Source organism: Notolabrus celidotus, chromosome 8 (assembly GCF_009762535.1).
Source record: "Notolabrus celidotus isolate fNotCel1 chromosome 8, fNotCel1.pri, whole genome shotgun sequence".
NCBI lineage: Eukaryota > Metazoa > Chordata > Actinopteri > Labriformes > Labridae > Notolabrus > Notolabrus celidotus.
In genome coordinates, this window is record NC_048279.1 from 21,677,477 (window position 1) to 21,702,273 (window position 24,797).

General features: G+C 39.8%; 2 protein-coding genes and 1 long non-coding RNA gene across 3 annotated transcripts in view; 1 reads left to right on the plus strand and 2 right to left on the minus strand.

Moving 5' to 3' along the window:
- The window catches only part of ccdc88b (coiled-coil domain containing 88B), a 58,996-nt gene extending 54,279 nt beyond the window's left edge, over window positions 1–4,717 (plus strand). Inside the window, 2 exon segments of the mRNA XM_034690681.1 lie at window positions 1,384–1,535; window positions 3,754–4,717. Of these exon segments, the coding sequence (XP_034546572.1) occupies window positions 1,384–1,535; window positions 3,754–4,121 (520 nt within the window). The 3' untranslated portion in view covers window positions 4,122–4,717.
- On the minus strand, window positions 479–17,701 carry LOC117817881. The gene is made up of 3 exons (XR_004632246.1): window positions 17,605–17,701; window positions 3,743–4,058; window positions 479–851 (listed from the first exon to the last, which is right to left on the minus strand). It is a non-coding gene; the product is annotated as an uncharacterized LOC117817881 (long non-coding RNA).
- A 1,379-nt stretch (window positions 17,702–19,080) lies between these two features.
- The window catches only part of macrod1 (mono-ADP ribosylhydrolase 1), a 155,337-nt gene continuing 149,620 nt past the window's right edge, over window positions 19,081–24,797 (minus strand). The window contains exon 10 of the mRNA XM_034690558.1: window positions 19,081–19,504. Within this exon, the coding sequence (XP_034546449.1) occupies window positions 19,479–19,504 (26 nt within the window). The 3' untranslated portion in view covers window positions 19,081–19,478. The remainder of the gene's footprint in view (window positions 19,505–24,797) is intronic.

The window sequence follows — 24,797 nt, forward strand, 5'->3', positions numbered from 1 at the left end:
TTCCACTTTATTAGTTAATGACACCTGTGCCTCCCAGTACGACACAATATTCCTGCAGAATGCAAGGCTGTGAGTGTGTTTGTGCTGCATGTTTGATACACAAAGATGATTATGAGTTCCAAATAAAAAGTAAAATGAAATCAAGAAATGTATGAAGGTCAACGTTTTGCAGGTTATCGACAATAGCTGGATTGTCTCAGTGCTTAGAATTTAAATGAATTCTATAGAAAGACATTTCCAACATTTTGGCAAGTCAATTAGGTTTACATAAAAACAACATAATTCACTTTAAGAAACAAACTAAACAAAAAATTAACATTTTTAAAAAATCCTGATTGTTAAATGGTTTCCCCGATGTCAGCTGGTGAGGATTTATGAACTGAGAGCTCTTGTTCTGGTTAATACTGTTCTTTGAAGTTAAGTTTATATCTTGTAAAAAATTTGTTGGAAGAAATATACGCTGTGAGAATCGGCATGATGACTTTTTCAAGCGTCTTTATTGTTATGAAAGCTTTTCTTCCAGACAGAATCAAGGACACAAAGTACAGGATTTTTTTTTCTCCCTGTTTTGGTTTTGTTCAGTGACGGGCTCCCTCAAGCTTACCTTGCAGTCTGAATATGTTTTGCTTCACAAGCTGTTGGTTGTTAAGTAGAGCCTGAAACAATGTGGCATGCCCATAGTTGCACTTTGTGTATAGAATATATTAATTGAAATGTAGAGGTTTTAGAGCAAGATTTGAGGTTAAAGAGCAAAAAGTGTCACTGTTTTGATGCAGGTTTTCTTCATACATGTCACAGATGAGGATCGTCAGAGGCTAGTTCTCCTTGTACTCTTCTACTCTGCTTCTCCTCTGAATCAGAAAAAATACAGATGAGAAGCTTTCTCACTTTTTGTTTGTTTCCTATCATCCCTCAAACCAAACATATGAGAAACAGAACAGTGTTTGATTGGACAGCTGGCAGGGATTTTGAACCATAAATTAAATTTGAAAAGTAAGAGGTTTTTTTTGCTGAACTATTCTAGCGTCAAAATAGTGTGTTTTTAGTTAGTATGGCTGTGACAATTTAATTATAACAGTTCTACGTTGATTTTCTTGATGTCATGTTACAAGTCTGCGTCTTTGGCATAAGATGTGACAGTTGGGACCTTAAGGACTATTTTGTTCTCATTTTAAATTTCACGTCAAAAAGCAAAAAGCACGGAGCACAATGCAATTTTGTGAGTAAGACGCATCCGTTGTGACACTTGTTATCCTCCTACTGTTCTCTTGAAAATCAGGGCATTGTGCTTTTTAGTGTGTGCGCACAAACACAGTCACACACACACTCTCCCAACTCATTTCCTTTTTTTGTAAACGCTCCCTATCCTTTATGTCCTCATAGGAAATCTAACTGGATTGCAGACAGAATGAAGAAGCTAATCAAACCACGGGGAGGAGGGAAAGAGGGACGCGCCCTCTTCACTGCCGCGGGCAGTGTGGAAAACCTGGCCGACAGCACTGAATTTACATCAGACACACACACATCGGAGCCTGGTGAGACCACACACACCTGCACACACACACACACATGCACGCACCAGCACACTACCTCTCACAAACAGCAGCCGACTGGTTTTCACAAAGATATGCTCACATGCTCACCCCATCAAGCGCGGCTACAGGCATGCATACAAATCATCTCATGACTACCAAGTGTGGTCAGCATTGATACCGCACTCCTCTTCTCAGATCTCCCCCTGCAGAGCACCAAGACTTACTGAGGCAGGTTTTCTCCGCTAACCACATGTTGAAAGGAAAAGAGGCTTCATTCTCTTTTTATGCACCTTGACGGCTGAATGAATTTACTGACTGAAGGAGGGGGAAAAAAGCATGCAGGCACTTTCAAAGCCAAGATACAAGCTTTAACCTGCGTTTCAGATGTTTTCTTCTCTGTGTGATATACTTTCATTGTCCCCATTTAATTTCATTTTTTAAATCTCTTTGTGTTTTCTGTTATCCTGCTTTCTTAAGCTGTATATCAGCGGCTCTTTCTGTTCCCGTCCAGGTGGACAGGTGGGTTTTATTGTGCCTGTATCTGGTAATGCGCAGATTGAGCAAGCCAAGACATATTCCACTTCTGCCCTATCTTATTTTTAATGTTTGATCAATATTTAAAAAATCACTAAGCCTACGCTTAATCCTGAAACTACACTTCTTTATGGCAGGTTAGCTTGACCTGAGCTACTGGCCTCAAGGGGCGCCAGCTTAGCTAAATAGTTAGATTGTACCCCATGTACAGATCCCATAGCCCGCGAAGAGGAATGCGCAGCTCTGAATTTTTTTATTATAATTTTTTTTATTTTATTAGTTTATTTGACAGGGGCCATGCAAAACAAAAACTGTCAAGCCAGAGTTAGCTATAAGCTAACTTTCATCTGTGGTCCCTGGGCAGGAAGATGTAAACGAATGCACAATACAAATGATAAAAAACATTAGCATTTAAAACAATACATAGGCTACTCAACACAGTCCATCACTAATAACAACACATTTAAAATTGCATTTCATTGTCTCTAGTTTGATGCATTCAGATGATCACATGATTGTTTTTCCTTTAGCCATAATTTCAGTGTACTTTTAAAAACACTGAGGCTTGTATAGTCTCTAAAATGAGTCAGGATTGAGTTCCATTTTCCTGCTGCTCTGACTGAAAATGCAGACTGTCATAATGCAGTCTTCCTAAGTTTAGCTGAACAGTCTCCTCTAGCTGATGCCCTGGTCTCCCTAAGATTGTTCCTGCAGAGTAACACACCTTGTTTAAGTGGTGGTGGGGCCTGATCATGAATTAGTTTATACATCAGGCACATATCTGCATAACAAAGAAAGCTGTCAAAGGTCATTAAGTTATATTTCGTAATGATTTTACAGTGGTGGTAGTTCCTTGATTTTTTATCTAGAGTTTTCAGTGATTGTTTGTAGAGGGTGTATAATGGTTTTAGAGTTATTGTTCCAGCCGTTACTATTTTCTATAAATTGTATTTTAATACCCTTATATTAAATACACTCAGTAGTGTAGTTCTCATATAAAGAAACTCTGGTTTCATTGAACGAGTGTACTGCTTTGAATGTTGCTTCTTCAGTAATGTTAGTGCAGGTTTTTCACATTTCTCCGTTGTGCAAGACTCTTATTGATTTGATTTTTTCATCTTTTATGCAATAACGGTGTAGTGAAATCCAATTTTAATTTTAATCTTCCGTAGAAGAACTTGTATCTTTAGAAATCTATAATTGCTGTGCTTACATTTCTAACATTAACAACTGTAAAAGATGAATCCCAGGTGGATTACAGTCAACAGATGCATGAACATACATGCATGCCTTACTTAACTCTGTGTTTAAAAGCATGAAGGTTTTATTGACTCAATATTGATTATGACTGCTGAATAAGACATTCAAATTAAAGTCTACTTTATTCATTTTACCCCAGCAGAATAAGCAGCGTATCATGGCTCTCATAAACAAATCACTCACTCACAGATCATAGTTGAGGCTGCTGCAGGGACACCAGGAGCTGTTTTACATGTTAAATGTGTTGGTCAAAAACATTTGGGCTGGTGGGCAGAGATAGACCGGAGTCAGACTACTAGATTTTCCACCTTTGCCACAGTTAAGAGATTTCTCATATGCCAGTGTCAGTGCCCCTGACTGTAGAGAAAAGTTTTCCACAATGTGTAGTTGAGAAGACTGTTTCTTAACCTCACCTGTTTTTCAGATCCCCGCAGTGCTCCCGTCTCTCCCTCTCCTATGAGAAGAGCCCAATCTCAGGCAGATCCTGACATCTCAGGTCCCAGGACTCCACCCCCACGCTCTGGTTCTGGAGCTCGTCGTAAACTGGGATCTCGTCACGGATGGGGGCTCGGGTTGACCAGAGGAGGCTCTGGAGTTTCCCAATCCTTTAGCCCAGGTGACCACAAAACACCTCCTCGCACACGACTGCGCTCCAACCAGAATACCTCCACTGTCCTCTGGGAGGGAGAGCGAGGCCAAACAAACTCAGAACAGGCAGCAGAAGCACCACTGACCAGTCAGGAGAGTGTGGAGGAGGAAGAACACAGAAGTGAGCCAGAGAGAGAGGAATGAGGAAGATGTCTGGCAATGTTCACTTTCAAAAATTCCTACTCTAACGGGCCAACTAGTTAAATTTTCATAAAAAAAAAAAAGAAAGAAAATATTTTAATGAGAATATACTGTCATGTATTTGTTTTAAGTTGTTCAAATATTTTCAAAATAATAAATAGTTATGTTTTTCAAATATTCCTAAAATGGTTGTGTGTGTTTGGAGGGCTTTTGGCTACATGCACAGAATTGAAGAAGGTCTTTTGGGAAACAAGTTAAATGTCAAGCTGAATAAAAATTTGACTGTAAAGTAAAACTGTGCCCTGAGAGTAGCTGTAACATCTACAATCAGTGAAGATACAGCTAATACTCTTCTTAATAAAACATGCATGGGCCTATTAGACTGAGATCTTTTCTGCCTTCCAGACAATCAACACTTGAGCGAAGACATGGCAGCAGCCTGAAAAGAACTGTAGTCGACGCTCAATTAAAAAAAAACAGTTTTATATTATATGCTCCTGGCAAACGCTTGTAATGGTTTTCTATGTCCGGCTATTTTAAATATGCTCCCCTTCAAGTAGTTTTGAATACATGAATAAATAAATCCTTCAGTAAATGACTTCTAGTGTGTGCAAGTAAATAAATGAACCGCCTCTCTATGGAGCCTTTCTGGAAGAATGTAATAACACATTTTCAGGGAACTTGAAATTAAACTGACATCATGTTTTATTATTTTTCCACTTACCACAAATAATTATTACTAGTTATGTTATTTATTGTTATTCTCCTTCAGCCTATTTTTCAACATCAAGTCCTTAGTTCCTCCTTTTTTTGTGCTTGGCACAAATAAATTGTTTACCTACAGAGACAGTCAAATGTGTTACATCTATAAGCACACCCATGGGGAGGCAAGGTGCCTGAATATGTAGCACAGTAATAAAATGCTAACTAAATACCTGTTGTGCTTGCTAAAAACACAAATATTATTTTTGCACCCCGTGTCTACCAGACAATGGATGCTGATAAGGAAAAACGTACTTCTGGGTTTTTTCTATGTTGGCTGTGTTTCTCACCACAGTACATCAGCCATATGTCACTTCTCTGTTATCAAACTGATCACATCTCTGTTTGGGTGAAAACAAGTTCCAAGACAGGAATAGGAAAATATGAGTAGCTCAAAGGGGACAGGAAATATTATAAATAAATAAAAATGTATTGTTATTATTAGAGGCACTGTACCCAGAATGTGCTGCATTGCATGGAGGGCCAAATGAATGCATACATTAACAGTACATGTTTTACTAGGGATGCACCGATCCGATCCTGGTATCAGATATCGGCCAGATTGGACTCAAAAAGCTAGATCGGATATCGGTGACAAGGGGCAAATATATAGTGCCGATTTTAATATCCCTCCTCCCTGCCACAGGTACAGGTCATTCTGTTGGAAACACTACGTTGACCTATTTTTTATTTTCTCATTTGAAGCAGCTTTTCTATACAGAATATTTAATTCCTCTTATCCACTGCTTAGGTTTACAGCTGAATTGTAATATCTGTTGGTTATGAAGATTTACTCACCAAACTGCTGGTATGCATTTATCATCTCTTGAATATTGACACTGTCAGTTTAAAATGTTCATTTCATTGTGGTTTTCAAAGTCAGAAAAGCCTGAAGTTGCCAAAACATGATTCCATCCTCACATTAAGGAATAGAGATTGTTAAATCAATACAGGGATCGGATCGGTTCAGTATCGGTATTGGCAGATACCAAAGCCCAGGTATCGGTATAGGGACCTAAAAAGTAGGATCGGTACATCCCTAGTTTTTACCTATAAGTTATCAAGATAATAATGTGTTTTGCAAGTTAATGTCAAGCTAGATTTCTTCTCACTGAGGTATTGTGTCATCAACTTAAGTTATACAACTACTGCAGTCTGTCTACCTAGTGTTCATCAACTATACTGCAACACAAACTTGAAATATTGCAATTTGAAGTCTGATGACAGTAGCCAAAGGGATTTTGCCAAGACCAACTTATTGGTCTTGGCAAAATCTTCTCTTTCTTTAGTGCTTGTCTTTATGAGTACTAAATGATCAGATTCAAGGAAAACATAAATATAAAGCTTTATTTATCCTTGTGCTCTTCATTTTCAGTATTAACTAATCATTTTTAGTAATTTGACAGCTGTGATTTGGACATAGTTTTCACTTAACTTAATCAGCTGTTCTGCAGTGTACTTAGAAACACTAAACTACATGTGTTCAGTGAGTCCACTGGAAACAGGACTATTGAAGTAGTTTTCAGAAGAAGACTCATGAGTACTTTAGCATAAAGGGCCTAGGTTGAGTGGTTGAGCTGTGAAAGAAATACCCAAACGGTGTGGAAAAGGTAAAAGTCCTCAATATTCAAACTTCACCTCAGCATTAAAGCTCAGTGCATGAAGTTTTTAATCTAGTCTTCCATAAACCCTTATGGAGAAGGAACTGGAAGTGTTCCCTGCTAGTGCTACTCCTTCGGATCACCTTCTCATTAAATCAGCTCTCTCAAACTCTCTTAATTGATCACATACTTTGTGAGGAAGGCTTTAAGGTAAAAGGGAGAAGCTGTTATATATCAGGTGTTCATAAAATGTGAAATACTAGCCCCGAATCAAGGTTAACACAGAGCTAAAATATTCAGGCATTGACATATCTAATAAAGGTGCCAAGAAGAAGCACTTAAGATTTAGTATTTCAATAGAGAACCAAGAGGAAATTATTAAGTCATCTACTACCCAGCTTTGGGCCTCACTCTGCGGGTCAGATTTGCTCAGAGAGCAAAATAAACATATAAATCTAATGATAAACCTCTTTGTAACCCTTGGATCTGATCTGTGCTCAGCAGAATAAACATGCACAAACCCTGCCGTCTGGCTCACATATGGTTGAAAATCCAACTTCATTTTAGACTTCCAGTGTAAATCCAGTCATTGATCAAATGGCAAATAATCTGCTCTGGTGCTTTAATGAGAATCCTCCTTCACTTTTTTTCACTGTCACGCCAAACGGTGTCAGTGTGGAGCTGGCCGGGCCGCTGCCAACAGACAGACAGACAGACGGACTGACGGATGAAGACAGGAGAATTAGCATGCAGCTTCCCAAATGAGCAGACCTGAGAGTTCATCATGAAGCTAAAAGGAGCCTCTTACAAGACAGGCGGCCTCCAAAGAGCTTCTGCTCCCAAGATTAGGACAAGGATACGTCAGCATTTCCAGCAGGGGTTTGTTTTCTGCTGTGAGTGTGTGTGTGTGCAGAAGACAACACACAGGATAATAACAGGCCGTAGCTCTTTCTCTCCAGCCAGCCCTCCCTAAACGCACATCCCATCCTGAATTATGATTTGCAAATGACAAATGGATCGCTAATACAATTCATGAATTATGTAGTTGTCATGGCGACATTAATCAAAAAGCAGACCCTTTTTCTCGGCTCTGAACATTGTGTTTATGGAATTGAGATGCATGACGGGGGCTGCACACCGAGCCGCCTGAGTGAGCGCAGGGCAAAGCGATAGCAAGATATTGGTTCTGCCAGTCACTCAGCGGCTTATTATGAGTGCAATGCAACAATCACACGCCCTCAGGCACACAAACAGACAGCACCCGCAGACAAAAAGTGAAGGGGAAGGCTTTAAATTCTCAGAGGACAAACCGTGTGGATGCACACACAGCGAGAGGATTCACAGGTTGTTGTTTTCCTTCATTTATTGACCCCTGAGCAGAATCGAGAAATTCTTTAAGAGGAGCGTTTGAGAAGAAGAAGGAGGAATAAAAGAAAAGACAGGAATGTGATTTGTTTGCAGCCTGACCTCTGTTTATTCAGAAGGATAAATAAACGAATGCCCTCTCCCTTGAAGCATAACAAGAAGCAGTCAGAGAAAAGCCTCAGAGAAAACAAAATATCGAGAGAAAAGTTTGGGCAGAAAATGAGTGATTAAGTGCCATCTCCACCCCTGATCCCTGAAGCAATGAATGATGGATGGTTGCCTTGGTTGACATCACAGTTGGAGCTCGAGAGTCTTCTCAGCTGTTTAATTATTGAGCACCTGAGGGGTGTAACACTATCAGATAACATCACCTTTTCAACCCTCTTTTTCATTGTTTTTGGCTTTCCTCTTTAAGGTAGGACTTCCTCTCTTTCTGTCTGAGGGCTACTTTTACTTATTCTTTTTTTTTTTATGTTTTCTCTCATTTTCTCTCCAAAACTCTCTCCTGTATATCTTCCCTCTTCACCCCTCTCTTCCCATTTTACCTCCAAGCTTAAGCTATCAAATTTTAATGACTGTGTCTTCCTAAAGAGCCTCCAGTGACCAAGACCTCACTTAAACCACTTAGTCCACTAACTGAACAGGCAAGGCATCCTAAATACTTAGTGGTGCATTTGATTTGTGTTCCTGGTCCTCGCCTCTGAGATGAATCAGCTCATCTTTCAACTGAATTCAAATCAAGCTCTCTTTTTTTTTAATCTTCTCAGGCTTGTTTCTGCAACTAGAGTGATTTGGAATCAGCGCACACCTTAGAAACTTCACTTTGTGTTAATGAAAAGTTGTAATTCATAGATTGTTGCTAGGTTTTGTGTCCCAGCAGAGGCCCCTCCAGTTGGGCAGGCAGTGAGACAAGAGAGCGGCGAGGTGATCTTTGATCGAGAAGTGGTGGTGTAATTCAATTAATTATATTTTGCTGCAGGCGACAGTAGTCAGGGAGGGGATCATTGAGAGGGAGCACAATACAACTGGGTAGAAAAATAACAAGAAAGTGGAGTGTGTAAGCACACACCGGCTGACCCTGCAACCTCGCCTCCTCACAAAACTGTCAAAATCTCTGTGCTTTCAGCAGGCTTTTACTCAATGAGGTTAGCCCAAAGGTGAGTCTGTTCATCTATAACTTCCCTCCCTCTCTCTCTCTCCACCCATTCCTCTTTACTCGCCTCTCTTCTATTTCATCATCATCCTTACTCTCTCTGCTTTGCTCAGGATTGTTTCTCCTCTCCTTACAGTTTGTCCCTGTTGCCTGCCTCCCTCCCTCCTCCTCCTCCTCCTCCCCCATGCACTCCCTTTCTCTCCCGGAGTGTATTAAGGGGCTTTGACGCTCTCAGTAAAAGCTGATTTATTCTCTTGGTGGTATCGATCGGTTTCTGCATTAAAGATTATAATTCATTACCCCGGCCCCTTTTAATACATTAAACACTCAAAATAAAAATAAAATAACCCCCCCTCCCCACACCCACACCCCACCTACCCAGACTCCCTGTGTCCCGAGGGTGCGGGAGAACACTCTTGTCGAGACGTCCGGCCTGTCATCCTCGGCCCAGAGCTCCACCTGTGTGTGTGTGTGTGTTTAACTCACTTAGACATAGAGATACTTACAAGAGGGAACACAGTCAGCCACACACTGTAGACACAATGTAGAGCGGCAAAAACAATACACACATTTACATACTAGATAGATAGATAGATAGATAGATAGATAGATAGATAGATAGATAGATAGATAGATAGATAGATAGATAGATAGATAGATAGATAGATAGATAGATAGATAGATAGATAGATAGATAGATAGATAGATAGATAGTTGTCTTTTCTTCATTTACATGATTTAAGTGTGGAGCAGAAAGCTTCTCTTGACTTTTCAGATGCTTTGGCCACCAGCTGAATACAGATTCCTTTTCTGACAGGTCAAGTTAAAGATTTGTGTACTGCATACGTACGCTCCCATGTTTATCAATATAACTGGCCTCTGTGGGATAGTAAGGATTTAAGAAGCGCCATAGTTCCCCTATTGATTTTACCCCAAATGGCCGCACCAATCCCCTGCACAAAACAAGATTGCCCTTCCCCATTGCCCTGACAGATTGATTTTGTATCTCAGCCGTGAGGACTTGAGGAGCAATCCCTCTGATTCTGCCTCCCCGTTCTGTCACCCTGATGGACAATTTCCCTCTCCATCCTTACCTCTCCCTGTCCCTCCTCTTTCTCCTTCCATTAAAAGGACTCTTCTACCTCTAACTTCTCCCTGTCCAGCCTTCCCTCCCCTGTCCTCAGTCTCCCCCCTCTGCCTCTCTTTCCCTCTGACAGGCTTTCAGACAGTAAATCAGAGACATTGATCCAGTGCAGCGCCCAAGTGTCCTGGATTCTGCTAAAGAGCCATTTTCATTTCACAAGCAGTTTACTGGCCCCGCTACCCTACACCCTCCACCCCCATTTCCCCGCCCGTAAACATCACCCTCCTCCCTCTTCTCTCGCTCTCTCCATCATGGCCTCATCCATACACATCACCCGCCTCACCTAACTGCCGAATCCTTATCCGCTCTGAGAGCCGGGCGCTGTTTTCCTCCCACTTTCTACAGCCGACTCACAATTTTCTTGGATGAAAAACACCTCTAAAGACCTCAAACATTTGACTTAGACTTATTGGTGCGCACACACACATCAACAGACAAAAAAACACATGCATTTATATACCTCTCCTTTCCACAACCACAGTTCAGCTCTCAGCAGGGTTCCTTGAATGGGTTCCAAGAAGTCTGACTCCAGCAACATCCAGACTAATTTAACTTCACTACAATTCATCTGACATCAGCACATTGATGCAATGTGTTCAGCCACTATGTTAACAGACTTTCCTATGAGTGTGTGTGTAGAATGGTTTCTTTATCCTCCTACAACATTTGGTAATTTTTTTATGTTACTCTGGGGGGAATGACACAAAGAAAGGACACTTAAAGATGTTGTTGTGTTCCAGGATGGCTACATATCATCTTAACATCACAGATCTGACTTTTATCTCTTGACTCAGGAGGAAGAGCTGTACAGTATGTTTACATTTAAATGCAAATTGTCATAGGTGGAAAGTTTGTTTTAACTACAGTTGTGAAAATAACTTTCTGTCTCCTTTCAAGAATCTGCTATAATTCAAGGTGCAATCTGCAAACACATTTGCAACACATTTTCTTTAGTTTTGTCTCTGAATACAAATATAGCAACTAAGAGTTTTTACTTTTATATCCATATCACACAAAAATGAACACTGATATATGATACCACCGATTTAAACAGACAAACCTGAACATTAAACTAAAGCTTGTGCATCAGCAGTAGCAGCTTGAAGTTTGCTAAATTTCCAACTGTGCAATCAGATTTAAACGGTTAAATTCACTGTGTCTCAGTATGGAGTGACTCCTGTAAACTTTAACTTAGGATGAAACCACAGGAACATTTCATAGTTCTATGAAAACTTCAAGGACCCAGCTCCATAGTTCTTAGAATACTGTGAAAACAGTACTCACACAACAACACTAGAGGAATCCTGAGCAACAATATCTACTACGGAAAAAACAAACAAACAAAAAACACAAGGTGAAACAACTAAAGTTACCATTTAAGGACTTATGTATTTATTTGACAGGACAGCTGGAGAGGAACAGAAATCGTAGGGAAACAAGAGTGGGGGTTTACACTGCTGGGGCATGTGCTTTAACCAAGCGGCAACCTCCGGTCTAAAAATATGAGTCCAATGTGGAAGTGCTAAAAACTGCAGTTCATCGAGGATCCGCTTGAGGCTGGCTCCGGAAGTACCAGAAACCACATACACACCAATTCAAAAAAGACGATCTTTTTCAAACGTGGCAATTTCGAAGATATTGAGATTATGAGCCTTCCAATGAGAGGCACAGCTGACTGCAGGAACACTGTAGCTGTTGGCTAGGAGGCTAAAACTCTGCCTCTTTACGTCACACTGGCTCAACAGAAGCAATATGGCTGCAATATGGCCTCAAACAGCTCTTCAGAAACAGATGGGTGACGTCATGGATACTATGTCCATATTTTATACAGTCTATGGCTTTAACCACATGTTCCATGTGTTCATGACCTCTCAGCAGCATGAACTCATGAGCCAATGTAGCATTGACAACCGTAACAGCTCTCAACAGTTGCCTCAAAAACAGGCATTGGACCAACAGCTATGATCATGAACATCATCAATGTATTGTATGTATTAACGCCATATACCAACCAGCTGCAGAGTGAGGTTTCACAAAAATTCTTGGAGCAGCTGGCGACTCTTCTTTGGGTTTAAAAGCTGTTTGTGTCAGTTCTGATCCAACACACCATAGTAAAGAGCCAACACAAAAACTGAGTCACCACTCATTTACTTTTGCTTATTTGAGATCTGATGGGATCTGACTTGTGTTTTCCTAAAGTAACACTGGTCTATGTGTGCCAAGGTAAAGACAATAACTTCTGGGGATGAGAAGGCTGCTACAAACAGTGAACTTTCACAAAAATTTTGAGGTGAGATTGTCCTCTCAGTTATTACAAAGAAAGCAGTCCCAAAAGTGCACAGAGAACTGGTTGAAATATAAACATATACAGTTCAATAACATTTGGGCATACTCTATCTGCTGCTGGTGATCATGTGAAATGATAGATATTGGATAGAGCTTGTAAACTGCATTTGATCTGTTTGACATATGCAATTATGCTTCCTTCTGAAATGAACATAAATCCATAAAGCTATTTTAGGTTTCTCTTGTTGCTCTGAGAACTCACATCCCATTGGGGTGATTGTCACTGCTAATTGGCATTTTGTCTAATATGGCCTCTCTTTATAGCAGTGTGTTTATGATTGTGATTAGATGTAATCCTGGATAATTGTGCCCTAAACCACCATTTATTTTCTGTCCTATTGCTCTTTCGTCTGTCTGAATCCGGCTGGTATAACTCCTATCTTGTCACTTTTATAAGGCTGTTCATTCAAAGCTTAGCTCTGAGCTCTGGCTCACACCTTAAACTTGTGATGACCTGAATCTCAACATCAGACCTTAACACTGCCAGTGACCTGTAGGTTTGTGAGGCTCCCTCAGGGAGATAAAATCCCACAAGTGCACTTTCAGAGGTTGCAGAGGCCAAAGAGATGTTTGCAACAGGTAGATAAACGGAGCACTGAAGAACTAGGGCACGACTGATGATAGGAATAGTTGTATCCCTTCTTGATTTTTTACTGGCTGATTTCCTCCCACATGCAATGTATATCATATTTCCTCAACTAAAGACTACATTAGATTTTGCATTTTAGACATTTAAAAAGAGTCTATTCAACTAAAGTCTGCCAATAATGAGACGAATGGGAAAACTTCCCTTTATATCAATTATCTCAAAATGGGCGGCCCAACTGCTCGCCATATCACATCATTTGAATAGCTGAAATAAGGTTAACACTGCCACAAGGGAAATTAAATCAGATACAAACATACAAGCAGTGAGCTCACCCACGGGTTATACCTTGGCTTCTTGCAAATTCTCTGCATCTAGCAAGCAATCAATAAATGAAATGCTCTGAGGAACAAAGAAAAAATCTGATATCTATGGACTGAAATAATAAGTCCAGTTGTCTCTTTGGTTTGGATAAAATATTGGATTTTCTACCTGTTATCCTATATCCTTAACTGTGCAACTGTTCAACTGTCTGTCCATGCAATGCTCATAGCCTTACTGAAGAGAGGCAGAAACAGATTTGACATTGCTCTACTTTCAAACTGGAGCTTCCTCCTGATGGTTTCCCAACATGGCATACTCTGCCTGTAGGGCTATTTTCTTTCACCCAAATAAAACTGTAAAATAGTCAATTGAGTCTTGGAATCCAAAAAGAAGGAACCATCCTAACCCTTTATACAAGCCAAGTTATTTTGTATGTCTTAGGTCACACAAATCGTGAAAGAGGCACCTTCAGGTGACATTTTGTACAGGTATGCTTCAGCCTCCACCTTAAAACCTCTTGATCCTGTTTTTTACTCTGCACTGAGATTCATTACTGGTGATCATTACAATACTCATCACTGCATCCTGTACAATAAGGTGGGATGGTCTTCTCTGACTGAAAGGCGTGATTTACACTCATACCTGTTTATTTATAAAGCGCTTGTTGGGATGCTACCGTCATATTTATCTTCGGTGCTAGTTTGGTCCTCTGGATTACAACACACCAGATCTACTATTGGCTCACTCTCCAGTTTCCCAGAATTAATTCAGAGCTAGGAAAATCTGCTTTTGGCTTTTTTGCACCATCTGCACAGAACTCCCTTCAAAGCACTTTAAAAATGAATTAATTTGTTTCTTTTGGTCATTTTAAATGATTAAACTTTTTAACCTCTGATTGCACCTGTTTCAACTGACTTTGTGTTAACATTACTTTTCAATGGTTTTAACATTACTTTTTAATTGTTGTCTGTTTTTAATTGATCATCATTATTTCAAGGTTTTATCTTTTATTTGCTTGTCATGTATTTTCTTTAATATGCTCGACGTCATTGTAAATGAGGGCTTTGCTCTCAATGATTATCAAGTTTAAATAAAGATAATTATTATTATTATGAAGCTTTATGTTCAGTGATAGCTCTCTGAAGTGAAATAAGTCCAAAAGTTGCTGTAACTCCTCACTAGAAACCAAAAAGTTTCAATAATTGATACTTTACACATAATTGATTTACTGACAAACCCATAAAATAGGTTAAAATAAGTCCCTTTTTTAGATTTAAAGTGTTTAGATTTTTTACCAATGCGATATAACAGAGAAACTCCAAAACACTTTTTGATTTGCTGTAGCGTAATTTCGATTGACCATGTTATGCTTTGTTAGCTAGAGCACAGCTTCATCATGAACTTCTGTGGTGTAGCTCACTAACTCACAGTTAGCTTTCTGTCTTCTAGCATTTTCTGGAGCTTATTTCTTCTATGAAGGAGGTTGTGAGAAATCTGTTGTTATCTGAAAGCATGTTGGCTTTTTCTGCACACAGAGCAAGAAACTGAGTACATAATCATTTCAAAACAGGTTATACACTTGTGCGCACATGGTAAGTCTTTTTGTGTGAAAGTTATCATCATGTGTCCAACAAAGAAAAAAAAATACACTCATAGGACATCAGGGCTAAAGCATGAATTTCCCAGCTGGGATATTTTCATAATTTGGGGCAGTAAAGAAAGCCAATATAGAGAGATATCTGAGCCAGCTGAGTCAGTATAAAAGACCAGTGTGGGTTCGAGTGTTTGGATTACTTTTGCTTGTATACATCTCCCCAACCTTTATAGAGTAAATACTTTCATTATGACAGGAATTTGTATGTTTGAAAAGTGAATGATAACTGAATCGTCACTCACTCAGAAGCTTCCTACAGACTCAGACAAGGGTTAAGGATCAAGGCTTTCCAGCAACTTTTGTAGTAAGTGAGAAAAAGCTATACATAACTGAGAGAGCTTTCACTCTGCAGTTAACTGAACAACCATGCACAGCCTGTAACAACACACCAAAGAGCTGAAACCCAGCAGGATAAAAGCCTCACTGTGAGAGACTGCTGCAATAAGGAAAATAACTATGAGCAAAATTACAAAAGAGCTGTTTCTCCTCATTGCATATATAAAACAATTCAGCCAAATCAGAAACAGAGCACCTACAGAGAAGTAAAGGCTCAATAAAAGCCACTCTAGGTTAGAACAATACAATGCAAAAGCAATGAAAAAGTAGCAATTTGTGTCTCCATGCTGGAGGAACCTCGAGCAGAACAGAAACAAATATGTTTAAGTGCCAAGGAAGTGTTGACAAGGCAAAAAGCTATTAGACTGTAAGGAACCAAGTCAGCAACAGCAGTCATCAGCCTGAAATAATTCTTCATCCAACACCAGAGAGTTCATGGCCAGCGAATACTGTCAACCCAACAAGCAGAGGATGTTTTTCACACGCTCACTTCCACCTCCTGCTTCCACAAAAAGTCTTAAGTACTGGAGGTGTTAAGGCTACACACACACGCACACACACATATGCACATACACACACACACACTCACAGGTGTGCTGAGCGAGTAATTTCCAGGGCCAACAGGATTATCAGTGTATGCTCTGGAATATGGCAGGGATTCACCCTTCAAGTTAACGAAACAGTTAGCGTAATTGGTCTTCATCTGTCATCTCAAACAGAGCTGTGGACTGTTTGACTAAGAAAAAGAGAGAGAGAGATTACTGACGGGACGGTGATGAAAATTGGTTGGAGGATAATGAGTCTCGTTGTCTTTTCATGCTCTCATCTTATGTCGCTCTCTCCCTCCCTCTCTCTCATTACTCAGAGTGACTGGTCCGAGTAGCTTCACAGTCTGCTGCTTATTAAAAAAAACCCAGACCGCCTTTAGATGAGTTCATCAGACTCTTCATCTCTCTTTTACCACCATCTCTCCATCCTCCCGCTGGCTCTGCATCCTCTCATCCCCACCTATTCTCCTCCCCCTCTCTCAGTTTGAACTCCTACATCCTTCCTCGGCTGTCTCTTCATCCCACCCTCCTCCATCTGTTTATTTTTTCCACCATCCTGTAGAGTAAAAACAGCGAGAAATTTAAGAGGAGGGAGGGGAGGGAGGAGAAGAATCAGAGACCCAGACAGGGAGGGAATCAAGGGGCTCAGAAGAGGAACAGACAATCCCCTATGCGACAGATGAAGCTTTATGACAAAAAGGGTTCTTTCTCCCAATTTCCTGTTGATATCCTTTGTAGCTTATTTTTTACCCTACTGTCCCTCTCCTCTCTTTGTCCCATCCCCTTCTCCCCATGCGTCTGCGCCTCTGTGGCAGATTGTTTGAAATCAATAAAGATGGTTGTTGGCAGATGAGAGTCTAGGGGCGGGACAGTGGCTTGCTAAACACTCAATTCGCTTCACACAAATCACCGCCTGAGTCCAACCGACACGTGACGCTTACATCCTGCAACAAACAATTAAAAACTCATGCAAATGTGCTGCAGGGAAAAGCATGGTGGCACTGGCATAAATACACATATGGTGGGTTCTGACAGGCCGACAGGCAGCCCGGGTAGGTGGGATTTGGACAGCATGGAGACAAAAAGGAAATAAAAGAAAGAGAGAGGGAGGAGGGAGTTGATGATTGATGTTAAAAATGAACAGGTGCTGCGGTGGTCCAAAAAAAAGTGAAGTCATAAAAAGTAAGAACTGAAAAATGAAATTATTAGCAGTAGAGGCACTATGTTCATTTACTTTCTATATGATACTGCTACAGGTAACATTTCTGCAAGCAGTAATTGTATAAATGATGTGAGGAAAAAAGGTGAAAGCTGTTGCTTACAGTAAGAAAATAATCACTTGAATGCAGCTTGCCTTAAATTTACAGGGCATTAAAGAGAGTTTCAATGTTCAGCTGTCTGATCCTACACTTTGCTTTTTAAGTTAAATCTCATTGTGATAGTTGAGGCCACACAAAGGTAATATCACCCTTAGCCATGCTCTCACCTCATTAGTTTTCCCAACAACACCATTAGATCAACACCTGTTTTAACTCACAATCAATCACACACTTAGTTGGATTCAGAATACATTATTTTTTTGTTTAATCTTACATCGTCTACATTAAGTGTGCACATTTTTGCACTGTAATTTGATACACGTCTGATTGTGTCTGTGTTTGAGTTACCTGGTTGTGAAGGGTGGCACTTCCTGGTTTGGGCAAAAGGCGTGGCCTAGGGCAGACAAGGCCCTTAAGCTGAAGCCATCTTGCTGGAGCAGACCATGTGCTCTGATGTCATGGGGGGTTGGCATCAGTTTTTCAGAATTTAGGCTGTTTTCCACGGCCTGCTACGTACTACCTACTACCCACTAATGTAGTAGGTAGTAGGTACTGCCTACTGCATACTGAGTTTGAATTTAGTTTTAGTATGACTGTTCTGTTGGGTCTGGTCAACAGTACGCTGGGTCAGACATCACTGGATTTCCAGATAGGAGGGCGGAAGTACACAACGGCCAAGCTGATGGTGAAACTGCTTCTTTAGCATTACTTATGATTTAAAAAGTTAGGAAGTGGTTTAAATGGAATCTAATAATTTTCACAGCACCTAAAAACTGAGTTTCCCCCGTCAAAAGAGTAAAGAAAAAGTGGAACGAGCGCTGTGCATTGTGGGATACAGTAAGCAAGGCAAACTAGTCCGATACATATTGTGAAATTTTCCCAAATCAGTAAACATCCGGGGAGTTTTGGCATACTGCAGATTTTGCTCTTGATCACTTACTACTTACTACATACTGAATTTTGGCCAAATCAGTACGTACTGCTAGTATAGTAGGCGGTTTCGAAAGCAGCCTTGGTGTCCATTGTGTTCAACTTGGTTTTTGCCAAACCACTATTTAAGCTCCCTTTTGTCTCATTGTGATGGGTATGTTTGTGTAGTGTGTGTTTGCCACGGTCTTATAATTTAACCATGTGAGTTCAGTTTTCTTTATTGGGTAAAACAAAAACACACCTTTTCTTTAAAAAAACACTCCTGTGTCTCATGCTTTACTGCTTGATCCATAACATTCATAAACAGTAGAAGGAGCCATTTGGTAGTGAGCTTGCAGACACAGGGGAGCATTTAGCTGCTTAAGAGTCAAATACTTCCTAGATAAGTTGGTTATGACCAAAAACAACTTAAAGAGAGAGGAAATGAAAATGAAAATATTTGTCAGGTTGTCACAAACAAGACTTCATATGATGTAGTAATGATGTGGCTGGGTGTAACTGTGCTTACTTTGAAGGTAATTCTTAAGCCCGTATGTGTCACAACATTTTTTTTTGCACTCATTTAAATATCATATTGATTTCAAACAAGTCCCAGCTCTCCCATGGCCCTACAGCCATTTTTTATTTATCTGTTTATAAAACAAATACCATTTGTTAGAATCAGATATATTTCTTATGACGAATGTGAATATTTAATGTGCAACATAACAATAAGAATATTATTTGATTGACAGTCTATGTGGTTACTGTCCATCATTTCCCCCCCCTGTCTCCTCTTCACACAGATGCAAAGAAGACTAGGCAAAAATATTCATGTAAATTTTTCCCTTGTGACGCTTCAGCTCACTGACTTGTATCACATCCCGAGAATTAATCAATTCATACACACCAGGAGCCTGTGTGAATCGTTTTAATGAGCTTTTGTCATTGTTGCGCACACATGAACACACTCTAGAATCCTAATATTAAAACAGCTCGATGCAAAGCTAGGACTGATCAAAGACAATAGGGGTCAAGTTTGGGTGAAGCTCAGGGTCTAATTTTCACAAGAATTATCTGTAGAAGTTTACACCTCTGTCATGATACCTCTCTTAAACATAGACATTAAATGGAAACAGAAGAAAACAATCAACATCTGCAAAAAAGCCAGTGTAAACTGAAGCAGCAATCATCCTTTCCAGACGCATCTTCCTGCAGATGAAGGTCTTGATCCGTGTGGACAGCTAGCAGGAGGAATCAGGATGCTGAGCATAGCAGTGTGTATCTCCAGCAACCAGACACGTCAAATCCACTCACAGTTTGCTCTTCACTGTGTTTTCTGTGGGACATGAGAGAGGAAAAAAAAGACATTTGTCAAATAAAGGAGAAGAGCTCTTTACCTTCGTCATGCAGTCGTTAATAGCTTTTGGGAGTGTTTGGTTGCTTCAAAAAGGATCTGTTAACCAGGATTAGTCACTCCCAGTCCAACATGGCTAAAGACACACTCAAAAACATGCAAACAAATGCACACACACATACACATCATACAGACAACTAGTGTGGGAAGTGCCAGGTGTTTGGAGACACATATGGTTTATAGTGGGAAGTTGGAGCTCTGCCTGCAGCAGCTCTGTCACACACACACATAGACAGTTCCGGACCATCTACCAGCCAAGCACCGCTGCTGCTCGCTCACTGCTGCTCACTCACTGCTGCTACCAAATCTGCTGCACATCCATTAGAGGACAAAGACACCACAGCTAGCACAGTCTGTTTTGAAGGACCACACCTGCATTTTAAGAAAAACAACCTTTTCTGTCAACTGATCCCTGTGAGAAGATTTGAAAGTGCTGATTGTATGTTTCAAGCGAAGAGATGATGCTGTGTCACTGTATGAAACTGCAGCATGTCAACAAGAAACCTCATTACAGAAATAAGAAAACAAAGCCCTTCAACTCTGAAGCGGAGTAGCACTCGTGGTTCAGCAAAAATTAAATGAAATTCCACATTTTGAACAACCCCACCTCTGAATGTGAACTGATGTAGCCTTTCAAGGAGCTAACATTTATTTATTTATTTTTCTAAACCAAACACTAATTTGACTCAAAGGCATTATGGAAGACAGTAAAATGTTGTTTCAATTAGTCCAGAAAGCTGCTGCAATGCTGTTGACCAAGTCGAGCAGGACAACCCACATCACTCCGATTATATCTTCCCTACATTGGCTTCCAGTTAAATTTAGGATTCATTTTAAGGTTCTTCTTTTTGTGTATAGAGCTCTGCATGGTCAGGCTCCTGAATATATCTGCAACCTGCTCCACCCCTACCTCACCGGTAGGTCACTCAGGTCTTCTGACAAGGGCTTGCTGGTTGTCCCTCGAGCTCGTCTACGGACAAAAGGTGGCCATGCTTTTGAAGTGGTGGCACCATAGACTGTATAAAATAAGGACGTAGTATCCTGGACCTTGCCCATCTGATTCTGAAGCGCTGTTTTAAGACCAATTGTCGGCGGCAGCCATATTGCTGCTGTCGAGCCAGTGTGACGTAAAGAGGCGGAGTTTGAGTCTCCTAGCCAACAGCTGCAGCATTCCCACAGTCAGCTGTGCCTCTTGTTGGAAGACTCGTAATCTCAATATCTTCGAAATTGCCGCGTTAGAAAAAAATCCAAGTCCTGAAACAAATATCTTTGACCAGTTAATTTCCCTTAAGCTAGGCTGGTGTTAAATGTCCATGGTGAGTTACATTGAAGGATACCTTTAAAAGTGAATCAGGGGAACCCTTTGGTATGTAAGTGTTTGCCTTTAGCTTCTAAGTATTACCTTAGGCACTGTTAGCAGGTTCTAACCAATTTCAAGAGAGTTTTAAGAGACCCATACCAGTCTCTACAAAGTCAAATATAGAAACATTTACTCATAGGCAGAGGATATATCCACGAGAAAGACAAACGCTGCTGTAGTTAATGTACATTTGTCCACATTAGTGTTTGCACTTGCGTATAGCTTGCCAGCAAAACATTAACATTGCAGGTAAGCTAATCAGTGTAAGCTAAATCATTTACTGAAACTAATTTCTGACCACTCTTGAATTTGTCAATTCTAACCAGCACAGTAATATTCTACAATTCTTAAAAAAATTGTCCCTTTTTTTTCCTTTTGAGAAGTTAGCCAACCCAAATAATGCAATGCACTGAATACTGATAGCTTAGAGAAATGCTCTTTGAGGATAAATCTGAATTTGAAACTTTTGACAGTTTATGTGACCAAAACATTGCACCTAGGTTGCAAAACACTTTGCTTTGTTCACCACCAGCTACTTTGTCTGTCCTCTTTTAACTGCATAAAAGATGGAAAACAGAGGGTGACATTGTCTTTTAACCAAAAAGAACAAAAACAAAACTATAAATCCCCCCAAAAGCTGTGTGCTGAAATGCTTTTCACAGCAGGTAACTCTCTGGGGGTCTGTCACTCAAAGTGCAACACATACATGATGTGCAAATCTTTTGATCTATTGTTATATAAAATATGCATTTGTTAAAATGTGTAGTTATGGAATTTCAGGTTATCAAGAACTTATTCTGTGAATCTTTATAAAATTTGTGTTTCATCATTGCAAAGAAAGGACTTCAGCTGTAAAATTCTATGTTCTGTGACATCTATAGTAAAAGAAAAAGGCTGATGTTAGTCCATACTCCTCTAGGTGTCAAGAAAACGCATGAGAAGACCTTAACCGACTACGTTCCAGCCCATCTGTCAGTAGTTTCTGACTCTCCTACTCTGTCTCTGACACTAAGCTGTACGTGGCTCCTATTGAGGACAGAAATCTCTACAAAGTTAATATAAAGTTTACTTTTTCAACAGTTTAATTTATTTCTTAAACGCTGGGTGCCTTAGGTTTTAATCAACGTGTCTACTACATTACACTACATTACTGAGTGTCATCATCATCATCATCATCATCATCATCATCATCATCATCATCATCATCATCAGTACATAATGATTATAAAAAATCTATTGCTGCCATGTTAATGTTAACAGAGGAACATATAAAGTGTGAAGATGTGGCTCATTTATGTATTTTGAAAGTTTTCCACTTCAGAGGTCTCGGCACAGAGGAATAAGAAGTATACGGAAACAGAGAACATACTTGTAAAGAGATGAGTTCATTGTTGGTATTGACACATTTTTATGGGATTGTTGACGAAAACAAAAAATGTGCCTTATCATTTAAGCTCATACTCACAACTGCATATTCTATGTTAGTGTTAGGTGGCCACTTATGCTTACTGATTGTAACATTTTATCTACAGAACTCATTAGCAAACTCCCTGCATAATAACTTTTCTTTTAAATATAAAATAGAGAAAAAATACAAGGGCATCACAGTTTGAGAACCCATTATTTTTAGCAATTGATCTTCTCTTAGGCTGGAATTGAAATAGGAGAGAAAGCCTTTCTGGTATCGGACACTTTCTGGTTGGATCTGTCTGCAAAAAGATAAAAATATTAAGACTCTTAACCCACTGTCTGAGTTTAAAGCTTATGTGAGAGATTCAGCTGTGAAGCTGATTGGATTCCGCTCTTATTTTTAATCGACTGCCCTTCTTTGCTCTCTTGTTCCTCTTCAGCCTCTCGTCTGCAGAGCAAAATGCATAAATTCTCAGTTCATTGGAGGGTTTTATTTTGCCTAATGTGCTGAAGTGTATTTTTTCAAGAAAATCTTTTTTCTTTCAGTAATTATACATACTGTAACGTATAAAGGTAAGAGACCTCGTATAGTGTCATGCATATTGTAAATATACGCTACCTTGACTGTTATTAGCCTGCATACTAATTCTTAACAGACTGATATATTCAAACCCCACTGGGGTTTCATCATGTTAGTGGAGCTGCCACTGACACTATAAAATTTCTCCTCTCACTTAAAATTAAACACAACACCCCCTGCTTCACTGAGAGTGCTTTTTGTTGTCTACCTGCCAAGTTTGTGTTGACAGTACAATTCATGAAGGTGTGTCTGTTTGCTGTTATTCATCTTTGGAGCTTATTATTTCTGTTAATTTAGCGCTACTCTTCTTTGTCACTCAACTCTGGAGAAGTGGAGGTAAAAATAAAAAATAAAGCCTAATTATCCAGACTTCTTTCTGAGATCAGAAAAGCAGAGAAAAAGACTGTGAAAACAATTATTTCAGGTGCACAGTTTACTCTGCAAACTTCTTGTACATCTTGCCTGCGTGTATTGAGATCATGAGTTGGAGTGACCATGCTCTATCTGAAAAACTCAGGTAACGGTTGATTTTTATTACTTCCTATGCAGGAGCCTGCAGACTTGTGGAAATGAACGCATATAGGATTTCCTCTCAGCAGCTTCCTGATCGTGTTGTTGGTTCAGTGTAGCTTGGACAGCAGCTGTGTTCCACATCAAATAAACACGTTTATAAAAGCAGAAGACATGAGATCGTCGAGCTTTCTCAAAATGTTTTGGAGGCGAGAGGTGAGTTTGATTTATAGCAGTGGTAAAGCAAGACATTAGAGGTTAAGGCTACTGTTGTAATACCAATGCTTAATTTGAATAATTGAGTGAATGACTGATCATGCTTAGGAGCCCAGACTGCTCAGCTTTACAGCACTATCAATCACCAGCGCAATCAAAACAAATGGGTGAAGTCATCATGTCACAGCTTGAGCCAACATAAAATTTACGTATTTGCTAAACTTCATTTAACCGTACAGATCAATCTGCAATGATGGCTCAAAAGCCCCTTTTTAGTGCATTATAAAAAGCATGGGAGGCAGGACAGGCAGATTGAAGGGAAACCGTGGGCTTTGGATATTTGTTTCTCTTTAAAACAGGACACTTTTCACCTTCAGCAGAAGGATGCTTTACATCCTCTTTCTCTGTGACGTTCTCTAAACTAGTGAGCATGGGGACAGCAGTGCACATAACTCAACATGGGAATGCAAAGGTAGAAAACAAATCTATTATGTCTCACATAGGGGTGAACAACTTCTCTCAGACTGAATACTACTGTTCCTGCAGATGATACAGAGTGCACTTTTTTTTATACCGTATAAACACACCATGCCGGTTACCTGAACAATGAGCAGCTGTCACTGGTCAGGCTACAAAAACAAACAAATACATAAACAAACACATAAATAAAATAAAATAAGGCCGAAATTCAGACACTTAAACACTGAGAAATGTCTATAAGTCCACAAAGGCCATCTTTTTCTATACTGTACATTAAAAACACACCCATGCATAGGTTTTTGAACCATTATAAATTGGCCCTGAGTGGAACAACTGAGTGGAAATGCAAAGCTCTAAACAATCAGAGACCTTTTACACTCATCAATCATCAATGAAAGCAAAATGTAGTAAAGTGCTACAAAAACAGACTCAGCAAGTCAATCAGGAAGTACATGAAGAATGTAACTTCACTGTCACTAGGGTAACTAAAATATGTTTGTTTACACTCATGAGGAAATTAAACAAACAATAATAAAGTTGGACTTTGTATGAGGGTTTCAACTTGGTCTTCATTACATGATGTTTGAGTGGCATATGTTTCTTCATTCTATTGGTTCAAAAGAACAGACTGGAGAGTAAACAAGCTGTTTATGTGAAAA